The sequence below is a fragment of the Frankliniella occidentalis genome, unplaced genomic scaffold, assembly GCF_000697945.3.
Source record: "Frankliniella occidentalis isolate FOCC.00 unplaced genomic scaffold, Focc_3.1 Scaffold19, whole genome shotgun sequence".
Taxonomy (NCBI): domain Eukaryota; kingdom Metazoa; phylum Arthropoda; class Insecta; order Thysanoptera; family Thripidae; genus Frankliniella; species Frankliniella occidentalis.
Genome location: NW_026267149.1, coordinates 303,037 through 316,313, shown reverse-complemented (window position 1 = coordinate 316,313; position 13,277 = coordinate 303,037). Strand labels below are relative to the sequence as shown.

At 41.2% G+C, this 13,277-nt stretch overlaps 4 protein-coding genes across 9 annotated transcripts in view; 2 read left to right on the top strand and 2 right to left on the bottom strand.

Moving 5' to 3' along the window:
• Positions 1 to 1,740, bottom strand: part of LOC113207786 (anaphase-promoting complex subunit 11) — a 25,495-nt gene extending 23,755 nt beyond the window's left edge. For 2 of the 5 annotated variants that reach the window (XR_008010842.1, XR_008010841.1), the window contains exons 1-5: positions 1,625 to 1,740; positions 1,418 to 1,543; positions 1,070 to 1,189; positions 816 to 935; positions 558 to 683 (exon numbers count right to left, since the gene is read on the bottom strand). Coding sequence is in view for 1 of the 5 variants with exons in the window: in XM_052264443.1 (XP_052120403.1) it covers positions 820 to 935; positions 1,070 to 1,189; positions 1,418 to 1,436 (255 nt within the window). In the remaining 4 variants the exon portion in view is untranslated. Of the gene's footprint in view, positions 1 to 557; positions 684 to 811; positions 936 to 1,069; positions 1,190 to 1,417; positions 1,544 to 1,621 lie in introns of those variants that run through there. The other 3 variants (XR_008010843.1, XM_052264443.1, XM_052264442.1) reach the window with 3 other exon arrangements.
• On the top strand, positions 1,702 to 3,369 carry LOC113207784 (coiled-coil domain-containing protein 124). Its single transcript, XM_026424477.2, has 5 exons — positions 1,702 to 1,847; positions 2,182 to 2,396; positions 2,485 to 2,622; positions 2,715 to 2,863; positions 2,948 to 3,369. The coding sequence occupies exons 2-5, from the start codon at positions 2,238 to 2,240 to the stop codon at positions 3,135 to 3,137; spliced, it is 636 nt and encodes a 211-aa protein (XP_026280262.1). The 5' UTR covers positions 1,702 to 1,847; positions 2,182 to 2,237; the 3' UTR covers positions 3,138 to 3,369.
• A 114-nt stretch (positions 3,370 to 3,483) lies between these two features.
• Positions 3,484 to 11,203, bottom strand: LOC113207782 (ubiquitin-protein ligase E3A). 2 transcript variants are annotated; one of them, XM_052264441.1, is made up of 15 exons: positions 10,978 to 11,203; positions 9,731 to 9,914; positions 9,394 to 9,637; positions 9,136 to 9,300; positions 8,779 to 9,023; positions 8,514 to 8,699; positions 7,471 to 7,674; positions 7,192 to 7,356; positions 6,758 to 7,105; positions 6,530 to 6,674; positions 6,238 to 6,443; positions 5,974 to 6,141; positions 5,720 to 5,875; positions 5,412 to 5,629; positions 3,484 to 5,322 (listed from the first exon to the last, which is right to left on the bottom strand). In XM_052264441.1, the coding sequence occupies exons 1-15, from the start codon at positions 11,022 to 11,024 to the stop codon at positions 5,202 to 5,204; spliced, it is 2,802 nt and encodes a 933-aa protein (XP_052120401.1). In that variant the 5' UTR covers positions 11,025 to 11,203; the 3' UTR covers positions 3,484 to 5,201. The 2 variants fall into 2 exon arrangements, with proteins under 2 accessions (XP_052120401.1, XP_026280260.1); XM_026424475.2 differs by lacking the exon at positions 10,978 to 11,203 and adding an exon at positions 10,492 to 10,725.
• A 461-nt stretch (positions 11,204 to 11,664) lies between these two features.
• LOC113207773 (1-acyl-sn-glycerol-3-phosphate acyltransferase alpha) overlaps positions 11,665 to 13,277 on the top strand; it is a 5,786-nt gene continuing 4,173 nt past the window's right edge. The window contains exon 1 of the mRNA XM_026424465.2: positions 11,665 to 12,131. Coding sequence (XP_026280250.1) covers positions 11,953 to 12,131 — 179 coding nt within the window. The 5' untranslated portion in view covers positions 11,665 to 11,952. The remainder of the gene's footprint in view (positions 12,132 to 13,277) is intronic.

Here is a 13,277-nt window from a genome sequence, read left to right as displayed (position 1 = left end):
GGGGGAGAAAAATACCCTATAAATCGTTTGACGTTGCGAGGGCGTTTCTCTCCGCGGTGGTGGTGGTGGTGACCCGCCCGACGAGCTCGCGCGCACACTTTACATACGTCGGCGATTGGTAAATTCACTCGTACGACTTTAGCTTTCATAAGTAAAGGTGCAAGAAAAGAAATAAAGGAAAAAGAGCGAGGGGGGAGGGGGCACGTTCCCTTCTGGCACAGGCAGACTTGGGGACCGTCTAAAAAAATACTAAAGTGAGACAAATGTTGTCAAACAAATAAACGAAAATTGCGTTGCAATTTTCCAATAGGAGCACCTCGATAACTACGAGGCACAGCGGATGTTGGTCCTGGGAGGGGGAGGGGCACTTTCATCATAAGCACTCCCCCTCCCCCGACCGGCACGCTCCTCCCGGTACCGACATGGACCTGACATGGTCATGGATGTGACCCCCCGGCCCGGGCCCGGCCAAGCCCGGCCCGGCCGTTACATAACGTCACCACAGACCAAAGCCGGGCAGGCCAGGGCAGCCGGGCCGGGGGTAGCGTTACACATACCTCTATCAGATGCGGAGACGTTGGGTCGCAGCCACCTGCAGCTTTGCAGCGGCGGCAGCAGCAACAGCAGCAGCGATGGCACTCGCGGCACGCACCCGCTCCGACCACAACCACCCGACCTGGCGGCTAGAGATTTAGGTGGGGTCATTCAGGGTCACGGCACAACTTCAAGGCAGCCTAGCCTCTCCTTGAGTTGCGGATTCTTGATAGACTATTGCAAACATCTTCCCTCCGTTACATGTATACTTGCTTACTTACAAGTTTATTCTTTAAACTTCCACTCTTGACGGCACATAGGACATTGATGGTGCACCGGTTGAGAGTTCAACCATTTCATAATACAATGGATGTGGAAGCAGTGAGAGCATTGGCCCCAAACTAGAACAAAAAAAGTATGATAACATTATAGAGGACCTTCTTTGAATGGAAATAATGGTTCTGATGTTTTTTTCCTATCAATCATAATAAAGGGATCACAAAAAAAAAAATGTTACACATTTGAAATGGCTTACCTAAAGGACAATCATCTCCAGGTAGCTTGCAATCCGGGCAACACCCATCAAAGGCTAGACGGCAAATACCACAAGTGTCATCATTTGCCACCCATCGCCATGTTGCAACTCCTGTCCAACCTGTAACACAACGATGAATTTGAGACAGGGGTTTAGTGCTTTTCTTTTGTAGAGTTCAGGTATATCAGGAGATCAGGTATATCTGAAGGTAATCAATAAGGATGAACTTAACCTAATTCTTAAAATACAACAATGTTTAATTTTTGGTGCCTTGGCATCCACACAAGTTATAGATCAACAAGATGGAACCAACCCGGCGGAAGAAAACTGTTCCTTAAGAAAACTTACTTTTAATGGTTACTTTCATTTTTCTTCAAGATCCAAAACATTACCATTTCCGAAATTATGTCTAACAGCACTAGCAGTCTACTCGCAGAAACAACTGATTTTAGTAATCAATCACATCTACTTATTCTGTAAAATGGAAAAGCAAAGTATCAGAGTAAGCCGGTTAAATATATAGAATTGTTAGAAATTGTGAGATAAACTTATAACCTAGAACTAGAAAAAGCGGGCTACCCCTTTTCACGAGCTGCGTATAGCGAGGGTTGGTTGTGCGGATAACAACGTCCACCCACAGATGTTATTGGCAGCACTTGACATTTGTATTTTCATGTTCAGGAGCAGAAAGTAAACGTGAACTTTGGTTTACTTGTCGCAACCCATTGCTATTGTCTACGGCGCTCCTAACACTGAGTTCTCTTGGTTTATTTCGGATGTAAGTTTCCGTAGAAGTGACTTCTTCGTACGGCTTGACATACAGAAGTGACACACATGAATGTATGATTCCCTTTGTGTGACACTTCAACTAAGAGTCATGTCGAATTCCACCCTGTCATTTGATCTGTCAATTCTCCTCTGAATTAGCATTTGATTCCTCGTATTTAATGAATGAAGTTTTCAATTTTTTCTGTGAGTTTTGTTTGTCTCATATCTTCTCTGAAAGGTTATGTGCACCTACCATTCTCTGTAAACATGGCACCAGAACTCCCAAGTGTCCTAACATTACTCTATAATATGGAAATAAAATATCGTTCTCTCTTTGCTTTTAGGGTGTTAGAAAATTCATTTCCAGTTCAGGAACTCCACTCTTAAAAGTCCTATCAGAATGCCCAAGAAATTTGCAGGTGAGAATAGCAAAGCTGTTGCTGCAAAAGCTCGTAAGGAAGACAAGAAAAAGGATGAGGAAGCACGGAAACAGAAAGCCATAGATGATGCATATTGGAAGGATGACGATAAACTCATAAACCGAAAGACTCAAAGAAAGGTACTGTGAGAACAGAGGACATTTCATCTCCATACACAAACTTGCATGTTTTAAATTATTGAATGACAATCAAATCAAATAATTTCAGGAAGAACAAGAGAAAAAGAAGGCTGAAGCATTACAAAAGAAAGCTGAAGCTAAGGCGCTTCTGGACGAGGAACTAAATTCTATTAAAGTTTCCACTGGCAAGCAACCAATTAGCAAAATCACACGTCAACAAATACAGGTAAGTACATTTTGCACTAACACGGGAAAAAAATGTGTTTGGATCATGTCAATGTACTGATGCATGTATCAAACATTTGTTTGAATTTGTAGATCGAGACCGAAAAACGTGCTCAAGCTGCACAGCCAAGTAAACCAGAGTTAGACACTCACATTTCTCAGCCTTTAGTGGAAAATGTCAACCGACTTGTAGTAGATGGTGAGGAAGCAAGAACTGTTGAAGAAGCTATTTCTGTTTTGAGGTGTGTAAAGATTAGAACAGTTATTTTGGTCAATATTGGAGGCATACTTCTTTCTTTAACAGAGATATTGCTTTTTGTTTGTAGTGTTAAGGACTCTGAAACTGATAAACATCCTGAAAAGAGAATGAAAGCAGCATTTACAGCTTTTGAAGAAGCTAACATGCCAAGAATAAAAAACGAAAATCCAACTCTGCGATTGTCGCAGCTTAAACAAATTCTCCGCAAGGATTGGATGAAATCGCCAGATAATCCTGCAAATCAAAGACTAGCATAGATGGAGAACAGACTTTTCTTTTCGTTGAAAATGTTTTTGACTTCTTCTGTCATGAGGTAGCTGATTGAAGACTGGATGCAAAACCAACTGAAGTTGTTACTTTCAATTTTAAAGAGCAGTTTTATTAAAATTGCTATTGTAAATATACCTTCCTAATTTGTTTATTGCCACTTCTTTAAACTATCTAAATTAATAAGATAAAAACAAGTAAATAAACAACAATCACGGAAAAGTGGCTGTACAAATTATTACACCTGATCATTTTTTTGACCTTGATGATTTTATCAGTCAGCCAATGTTTGTTGTAGGTTGTAGGAAAATGAGGCGTAGTACCAGCACCGAAATGTAAATTGCTTGATCTCTTCTATATTTCGGCATATCTACAAAGCTTTTCTGTGGTACAAAAATGGGAACTGTGCATTTTTTGCAGAAGGAGATGTAACAAGTGGAAGCCATGGTATTAATTCACAATGTCGGCACAGTTACAAACTGTTAGATAACTCAAATAAGTACAATATTGAATATAAAGTATGACTGACGATCTTCATCAAGTACTGTTGAAAAGCAGAGTTGACAAAAGAACCCTACATAGTGCAAAACTGTATGTTTATTTGGATAAACATGGTTAGTGAATAGTGATGAAGAGAACACTCAATAGTACAAGGACGAATCTAAAACATTCATTTTTTTGTGACTAATGCAAGAACAACAACAGACACACAGGAGAGAGAGAGAGAGAGAGAGGATTACTTTGGCATGGTTTGAAACAGTAACTCAAAAATAAATTTGGAGTAGAAAAAATAATAAATGTTGGTCATACTTTGGCAACCACTAGGGGAAGAATATGATCAAATTAATCTGAACTAGAATTCAAGAAATAGGAGTAAGTGCTATTTAGCTCTTATTTAATTTATTGCAGTGTTCCGCCAGACATCCTGCTGCTTAGCATTAAAGCATACATAGATGAAATCAATCAGATTGGCACATTGTGTACTGACTATGAATCGGACTTAAGTATGTGGATGTGAAAGAATATCAGTCATACATAACATGATTTACACACAAAAAGAATGGAAACCAGATAGTGACAGGTACCTTAATTTATTCTGATTGTAATCATCACAAACTTCTCCAAACTGATAGTTTAGACAAATTAATTGGTCTTAGTTGAGATGACTTGCATATCAAAATCAATTTGTACTTAAGTCATTGAAATGATAAATGATTGAGCAAAAATTTATTAAGAAAAACTGACAAATATCACAAAAAGATATGACTTTACCAGTAATTTGAAAAATAATAAAAGCAATACCAGATGGATGATAGAGGATTGATGAGTGATTACAGACTTCATACAGTTTACAGAAACATGAATAAAAATGAAATGTAATTTGATGAAAGTCTTGGACACTGCATATTATTGCAGTTAACAAAATGCTAAGCAATTACAAGATATGACTGGTGACACAAACACTGACACTGTATTCAAAATGTCTGAATAGAAAATCATACATGCTATGGTCTTCAAAATACATTTATGTAACTATCTTGTAATTGGCTTCACCAAACTGGAAAAAATTAAAATTGATTGTGAGCATACTCCACATTCTGTGCAGATTAACGAGATCTTGAATAGAATCCGATTCAGCCAATTAAAGAATTAGATTAGAAATTAAAATACCCAAAATGAAATAATAGAAAAGTAGACAGAAGAGGATAAAATACAGTATTTCAAGCGCACAGCAAAACAAGTCAAAAAGGTATATGTATGTACTCAATTTGGTATGGTTTATGGCAAATGAGATAAAATAGAGGACTAATATGCCACACAGATGCACTCACCCAGGAGCACATGTTTTCATATACATAGCAATCAATTACTTAATACAGCTCCTCAAAGTTGACGTTCTGTCATTACATTTCATAACATATACACTAGTAAATGACACAGGAAACTTCCAGTTTAAAGGTGATTTCCTTGACTTGGATATCTCCTGATAATTTATCACACATTAAATTGCCAGAGCAGCACAGTTAGGTCAGTACTTATGTATCTACTTGATATCACAACATGCCAAATCCTTTAGAATAGTTTATGGCCTTCTCCAACCGATCCATTAACTTCTCCTTGCTTTCATATTCTGGCAAAAGCAACACATTAAAACAGGTATGAGCAGTTGGTAACCTGGAAAAGATAATAAAATATGAGGTAATTGAATTACAAAATAGATACAAAATGGAATTTTGATTTAATCACAATAAAGAAACACATACCTATCTGAATCAGGACCATTACGAGATATGATTAGTTTTAACTTTGATAGACCACCGACAGGGACACGGTCACTGCCAGTGGTAAACTGCAGTAACTTCCTCTTGCTTTCCAATGGCATTCTATGAACAATTTCCCAAAATTGCTGAATTATTGTAGTTGCGGCAGTATACCCACCATCATATTCAGTTGCTTCCTCCAGCTCATTGAAATCGAAGTTCTGAAAGATCAAACATGCATAGCACATTTTAGTTTGCCTTAATCCTGTCAATGTAGACTGAGAAAATCTGCTACACCATAAATTCCTCACCTTACTACCACACACAAGTTGTTCAATTTCTTCAGGTCTGAACAATAAATGCAAGGGAGATTCATCTGTGACCATTTGGAATCCTCTACGGAAAGCTCTAAACTGTTTCTCCACCGATTTATTGAGTAGAAAGTCAGCATAAAGGTCCACAAATTCCTAAAAATACAGAAAAAACAACAACAATCAAAAACAATGGAATCACTTCACGTCAAAGAAAATATCAGCACAGCTCAGTTAATCAATACATTACGTACCCTTCGGTTTGCTTTGTTCACAGGTATTTGTTCGCCTCCTTCCTTAAGGTCATGATGCAAGACTGTGCCAAAAACATCTTGATAGCAAACTCTAAATGTCTGAGAAAATGTTTCCTCAATATCATCTCCTTCATAATCCAACAGCTGTGTCAATCCTTTGTACAAAGTCTACAAACCCCAGAAAAAATAGAAATATAATTAGATTAGATTTTTAAGAGAAAAAAAAATAGAGAAACAAAACTTCCATAGTCAAATAAAACTTACATTATTCCAGTCTTCTAAATCATAATATGTGGCTCTTTTCCCCATTAGTTTCTTGTAAACAACCATAGGAAAGTGAACATCTAGTATCACATTGTTATAGATAGCAAGTCCAAGAACAACGCCAATTAGGGAAAACTGCGCGTCACTTTCAAATGAAGTTGGGTTAAACCACACAGTCTGTGTTTCCTGATTCCAAGTAAACATACCTGAGTTGAGAAATAAAGTTACAATTGTAAGTCAACACAACCATCAAGTCATAACATCAAAAAATAATAATAAAAAAAAATATTACCATAGTCAGGATTAAATATTTCCTCAACAATCAGTTGGAAAAATTCCTTGGACACACCCCCTTCATCAATTCCTTGTTCACCTTCAAACTCTACAACAAGTTGTTTTTTAAGATCTTTCGGGTTCTCCATAGCTACCATCTCCAGCTAAAACATGAACAATGCATTCTAGTTGTACATGCAATATGCTAAGATTAAACAGGCACTAACAGTTATCAAATTTTGCTTACCTCAACCAGTGCATCATCAATGATGTGATCTCGTCTAACTTTTAATCTGAGGAATGGATTTACGGGCTGCCCTACCATTGAATGATATATGCTCATTCTCCTCTCACTGTACATTCGGATTCTATTGTCATAATACAACCCCAGAGTTTTTGTTGCTGGGGTTAGGATAAATGAGTACCACATAAAACTGAACTTGGCAACTGGGCACTGAGAATGTGCCATGTGAGCAGCATCACTCTCACTTTTGAAATGTGCAAAGTCTTTATCCATTTCAACTGCTTCACTAAGAGGTTCATTGTAAAATTCTGTGAATGGTATTAGAGGTTTTCTACTATCCAGAACATTGATCTGAAAAAGAAATAAAAAATACTTACAGGTAAGTTACACATTCAGCAAGCCCAAAATACAGACGAACATAACAAATATAAGCCTACCTGCAGTTCCTTTGCTAGAGGGTCTTCATACTGAGCTAGAGGAGAAGTTTTATTGCCTGAAAATCCAACACCAAGCAATGGATCATCAGTAAGGGCAGCAGGATCTTCCCGCCTTAAGTCAGCAGAGTCAAGTTCTCCAGCCAGGATGTTGGCGTAGTATAGAATCTGTCACAAAATACAATACAATCTTAACATGATGACAAAGCAGACTGCAAGAACTAAAATTATATAATGTTTTGATATAAAAAAAAAAAAAAAATGTTATTTAATAATACATACCTTCATTAGTTTTGTTGGAGCTACAATAGCATCTTCATCTTGGACTGAATGATCACGAGAAAATGTGCCAGATATGACTTTTAAGGTTATAAGTTGTTGCAGAGACACCAAAAGTTCTTTGAGGCGACCTCTACAGTGCTTAGCCCAAATGCGGGCTAATCTACCTTGGGTATATAGTGGCATCTTCACTGCCTCTTTACAAATCTGTAAAAGGAATATAACGTTACTTTTTTTAAATCTCTTTTTTTTTGTTACACAGAGTAGGTATATTATGGTTAAAGTCCGTTTGTAGACATTAACTGGGGAGTGGTGGGTTATATCAACGGTGGGGTTAGAGGGCAACTGTAAATCCATTTTATGTATTCAGTTTTGATCGAGTACGCTTTAAGCAGCCATGACTTTATTAGGAAGTACCGTGAGAGGTTCCTTGCTATATGCTGTACTGCACAAAGGGAAGTCCCCGGCCCACTCCTAGGTCTTATGATGGAGTATCCACGCACTAGGCGGTCTTGCACTGTCTGATTAGACCGCAAGCCTTGACTCTGACCGAGGCGCAGCGCAACCTCAAGGCCCCAGGGAACAGAAAGGTCCAAGTAATGTCATTATACATCAAAGGTGTCATTTTGAGCTCAGTTGACATCATTTTGACCTTTTCTGCTCCCTGTGTCCCTATGTGCAGGACAGCATTGAACAATACAGGATGCTATGCAACAGCGCACGCCCGCGCATTGCCAATAAAGTCACGATTGCTTTAGGCGTACTCCAATGTGATGACCATTATTGAATACATGAAATGGATTGATGCCGTCTCACCCCACCGTCGACATTACCCGCTGCTCCCCGGTAAATGTCCACATCGACCACATTAACCGGCTAAAGTCCGCCCCCCGGCCCGGCCCCCGGACGGTTCTAACCGGCCGCCGCGGTTAATGTCGACTCTAACCGGCTAAAGTCGACTTTAATCGGTTAATGTCGACATTAACCGATTAACGGACTTCAACCGTAACAGATACAAATAGGTAAGCAAGCATTAATCAACTTACTGCTGGGAGAGCCACTTCAAGATATTCAGATTGGCCAAGAACAGGTAATTCTAAGATGATAACAAAGCAATGCAGTCTTGCACCTTCACACATACTTGCAGGGGCAAACTGGCGAGTAATTTCCATACTTGCAGCTAACGTGGTAAGAGCATTTACAAGCACACTTTCTAGAGTTGTACCAGGTACCTGAAAGAAAAGGAAGTTATTTAGATATAAATAGAAACCTGAAATTAAATTATGGACAAGCTGGATTGGGAGAACAAACCTGCTCAAAGAGAGCTGCATATGCTCTCCTCAAAGAGGGGAGGTCAACATACGTATCCCAAATTCCAATGTCAACCCTGACAGGTCTTGAACAATGGCCCAAAACAAGAGCAGCCTGTGCACAATGTTCACGAAGTGCTGCTTCTTGACTGTCTTCATCCTTATCCTGATCGCCTTCTAATGTCCTGACATCTTCCTTCTTCAAAAGGCGAAGGTCACCGGGTGGAGCTTTATCTAGAAGAGCCTCTAAAATAACCAAAAACAGAACAACATTTAAAAACAAAAATATGTTAAAAATAGACTACTGTATTGGTTTTGAGACCAAGTCGAAAGACTTCTCAAAATTGTCAGTACATACCAAGAGGGGATTCCGGAATTCGCTTCACAAAACTGTGAAAGAGAGAGTCAGCACTAGAAAACACTTCTCCTAGAGTCCGAATGAGCAGAGAATAAGAGCTTTCTCTCTTACATGTTTCTAATATTTTGAGAAGTTTTTCTTCTGTAATGTGGGGTATTGGCTTTTCTGTAAGAAGACAAGGACAAATATAATGAGTATGCAGATTAAATTTTGAAACCTTTGCCGCTAACAGCATAAACAAAAGTTATGTGGACAAACCTTCATGTTGTGTTGACAATTTAGACTGCAAAAGTCCAGAATGACCAGGAATAGCTGAGGGTATCGAATGAGAAGTGCTAGATTGAGAAATGTCATCCACATTAGAAGTTGTTTGACTGCCTGCCTCACTATCACTTTCAGATGTTCGAGCAACTTTGGAGGGCTGAGTGTCACATAGTTGGGCTTCTTGAGAAAAAAGCTGAATTGCTTGGGCCGCTGCTTGATTTGGAGTCAACACTTTAGCCTGTTCAACAACAATTTTATATCATTAAAATATATTTAAAACAATTTTAGAAACTAAAAATATTGACAACAAGTACCAATCTAAGATACTCACCTTTCCACTTGATGCACAATGCACATTATCACAGTTGGGATTTCCGCAACCATCAAGTAATTGATAGAAATATCTTTCTATTAGTTTCTTGGCTGCAGCACGTTTCATTGTGTCAGATTCCTCAGTGAAAGACACTGACTTGTTCGAAGGCTGTGTCCCATAAGACGACTGAAGACCAGAAGTACTGTGAAACAAGAAAGAATATTGTCATTGACAGTGACAGTGACAACTCCACAAGATTGTTTCCTTTGCTTGAGACAAATATTGCACAACATAAATAAATAACTACAATTAAAATTGAGAATTGATGGAAATGGTACCATAATGTATCAAGGTATAAAAGTGAGCCAGGTGTTTTGACCTTCCAAATAAAATGATCATTGACTGCAAAATGTAAACAAAGAAATGCGGAAAGACGTTTTCACAATAAATATGTTAAGTGCTATAATTTTTATATGACAAATCTTGAGGCAACAAGGTAAAAGAGAATGGAACGCATAAAAATTATTCTACGAATCAAACAACAATAGTACGACAGAAGAGTAGAAGAAACATTATTTAGGTTATATTGACATTACTGGCAGGATGATGTAGCGACTGCACCAGCATTAAAAATGATTTGTCAGCACATTTATTCTGATTGAAAGTGAACAGGATAGGGAAAAGAAGCTGCAGCATTCGCTCTCAAGCAAAAATCTCACAGGAAAAGGGACGAACAAATGCTTTACGGACCTGGGCATCATAATAATGACAAAACTCACCTTGGAGATTCGTCGCCGCCCGATCTCGAACTTTCGTCTTTAGAGCTCATAGAATAAACTAAATAAACAACTTCACTATAAATTGAGACAGGTTATCACGTCAATTGATAACAGTTAAAAAAATCTAAATTTCTATTTCTTCTATTCTTTTCTATGAAAGAACAACAAGGACCTCTCAACAAAAGTCATTGATATCGATTTATTTTCCAGCCTTCTCGCTATGAATGAAAACAGACCCGAGGCCATCTTGCAAGTACCACTGTCACACATAAAAAAAATATGCATCTGTGGTTTTTACATGACAATGGAGAAGAAGAAAATCTGGAAATTAAAAAGAAATTTCTGATTTATCTTATGCTACGTGATATTTTTTCAATATCTGAACGGTGGGAAATATTGTGGCCAACGATCAAAGAATGCAGTGATGGCGTGGTGGTGGCGTACATGAAAGGCGGTAGGCGTAAGTTGATACAAACTGATACAAACCTGAAGCGATGACTCACGACCACGACCCTCCCTCGCGACTCGTGCATGACGGACCACCTCCTCCGTTCTCATAGATATTGTAATCAGACCTTGTTTAGTCATTCCACAATTCGATAGGAATCTGTCCACTTCGCGTCTCTATATCTAACACCATGTGCATAACGAAAATGGAGTTAAGTGCTTGTCATGGGAAAGTGCAAATTATTTTTCAAACAATAATGCTAAATTGGGATCTTTAGTACATCATTGAGATCCACTCCGCGGCACGTGACTTTGGAGTTCTTTTTATGGGTGACGAGTGTGACACGCGTGAGTGGAATGCGTTACGAGAGACGAGTCAGAACGGTGTGAGCCACATCACATTAGCCCGGGACAAGGATGGTAACTTTGCTCAGTTCAGACTTTCAAATTCACAAATTCAGCAATTTACAAACGGAGAACAAAGCATGGACCGGACGTGTGTCAAGGGGAAAGCGAGTTACTATACTTATAGTACTTGGTACGAAACCGACGCACAAGTCACAAGTCGCAGTTTTGTGCGCAGTGCGATGCCGAGTCAAGCCGAACCATGCCGAAAGGAGCGCGGCCGAGCCGAGCCGAGCTGGGGCTGACTGCTCGGGCTCGCCGCCTGGCGGGCGGGACGGGCACAGCTGGCGCTGGCTCGGCTCTCGGCTCGGGCTCGGCTTCGGCACGGCCAAGGCAGCACGGCACGGCTGGCAGTCCACGACAAGCCTGCCTTCGACTTGGACGCGTCGCACGCACACCCCGCGGTGCGGTACACGTTATAGAGTGAAGTGAATCCCGTGAACACCCCGTCGTGGAGGGGCTATGGTCGAGGCCCAGACAGGACGCAGCTGAGGCCCGGAGAGCTCAGGAGACAGAGGCGCGCCGATATATTGATCAGGGGCGCCGCCAGCCGCGCCAGGCTCGGCCTGTCAGAGGCCGGATCAGGGAGTCGGCTGTAAAGCAACGAAGATGGCGATCCTGCTGTACGCCGGCGTGGGCCTGGGCATCGCCGTGCCCTTGGTGTTCGCCCTCAGCAGGACTGTGCGCTACTACGCCAAGCTCACGTTCTGGTACCTGGGCATCACCGTCACCGGCCTGCTCTTCATCCCGCTCATGGCCCTCCGGCCGCGCCACCCACACAACTTAGTGTAAGCCATCCAAACGTCGATTCCGTTGAAGCTGGGTCGCCCCCGCCTGGCTGCGCCGGGGCTAGCCGGGGCTCGGGGAGGGTGGAGGCTTTACCTCCCGGGGGCGGGGCACCCCTGGCCGCCCCGTGCCTTTGGTTCAGGGCCAAAGTCACCGCGCCCAATTTTGGGTTCGAACGCTGAACGCTCGATCGCGGTCGGCGCGGCGTTCACCCCTGACCGCGGGGTGACTTCTGATCAGCTGGGTGGCCCGGGCCCGGGGCGGGGGCCGCCCCCTCCCAGCCCCAGCCGTGGTGATTATGATAATGGCTGCAGTGCTGGAGAGGAAGGGGCCGTTCCTGCTGCCTAGGCCACTGTTTACATGGCTGACATAACCTCCATGAAATTGTCGGTTGGGGCGGAGTACACTCTGCGCACTGGAGGAGGCTGCTTGTGCAAACACAGCAGACGCTTTTGCAAGGCACTGTCAAAAAGAAAGTCCAGCTAGGATTTGCTTTGGGGCTGTGTCAGGATCAGCAGATTAGTAGATTGACATATGCATTTTGCGTAATATGTCGTAGAATGGCAATAGTTCACACGTTTGAATTAACTCTGAATGTGTTCTCACATAACTGTTTAAAAAGTAACAGTTTCAGTCACACGACTGTAAATTATGGATGATGCATATCTGCTTATCTCTGTGAATCTTCTAAATTCCTTTACGTGCCGACTTAAAAGGTTTTCGTTATTTGGTAGGGGTAGGGCCGTGTCCTTTTCCAGGCGTTATCGATCCGCTGTTTTTACGCTTGCGATTATTTTTTGCGTACGTACGTACCCCGCAACGAACATAACCTCTAAACGCCGACCGCGTCGACCAACATTTTTAACTTGTTTCGGGTATCGTTTTGTTTTGAAGATATTTTGTGTTTGTCCGAGGCAAGATTTGCTGTATTTCAAACAATCCTAATGAGTACCGCTTTGCTAATGATTGGGTTTGGTGGCCGTCCGGTGGGAAGGTTCGCTAACGCCCTACTTTGTGTATTCATGAACTGACAATGAAGACGTGGAGAGATAGGGTATGGAAGCCCTTTACATACTTGGCCGCACGCGCGTTCTCTTGATAGTGTTGACGCCTCTGAAGTGCGTGGCAGCGGGTACACCTCGGCTGCC

What these genes read in the sequence shown, in the direction of transcription:
- LOC113207784 (XM_026424477.2), top strand. Translation starts at nt 2,238, where the DNA reads ATGCCCAAGAAATTTGCAGGTGAGAATAGCAAAGCTGTTGCTGCAAAA. An exon ending in ACCGAAAGACTCAAAGAAAG is followed by an intron (nt 2,397 to 2,484) that starts GTACTGTGAGAA and finishes AAATAATTTCAG; the next exon opens with GAAGAACAAGAGAAAAAGAA. An exon ending in TCACACGTCAACAAATACAG is followed by an intron (nt 2,623 to 2,714) that starts GTAAGTACATTT and finishes TTGAATTTGTAG; the next exon opens with ATCGAGACCGAAAAACGTGC.
- LOC113207782 (XM_026424475.2), bottom strand. Translation starts at nt 10,541, where the DNA reads ATGAGCTCTAAAGACGAAAGTTCGAGATCGGGCGGCGACGAATCTCCA. An exon ending in ATTGTCAACACAACATGAAG is followed by an intron (nt 9,301 to 9,393) that starts GTTTGTCCACAT and finishes GTCTTCTTACAG; the next exon opens with AAAAGCCAATACCCCACATT. An exon ending in CTCCAACAAAACTAATGAAG is followed by an intron (nt 7,357 to 7,470) that starts GTATGTATTATT and finishes ATTTTGTGACAG; the next exon opens with ATTCTATACTACGCCAACAT.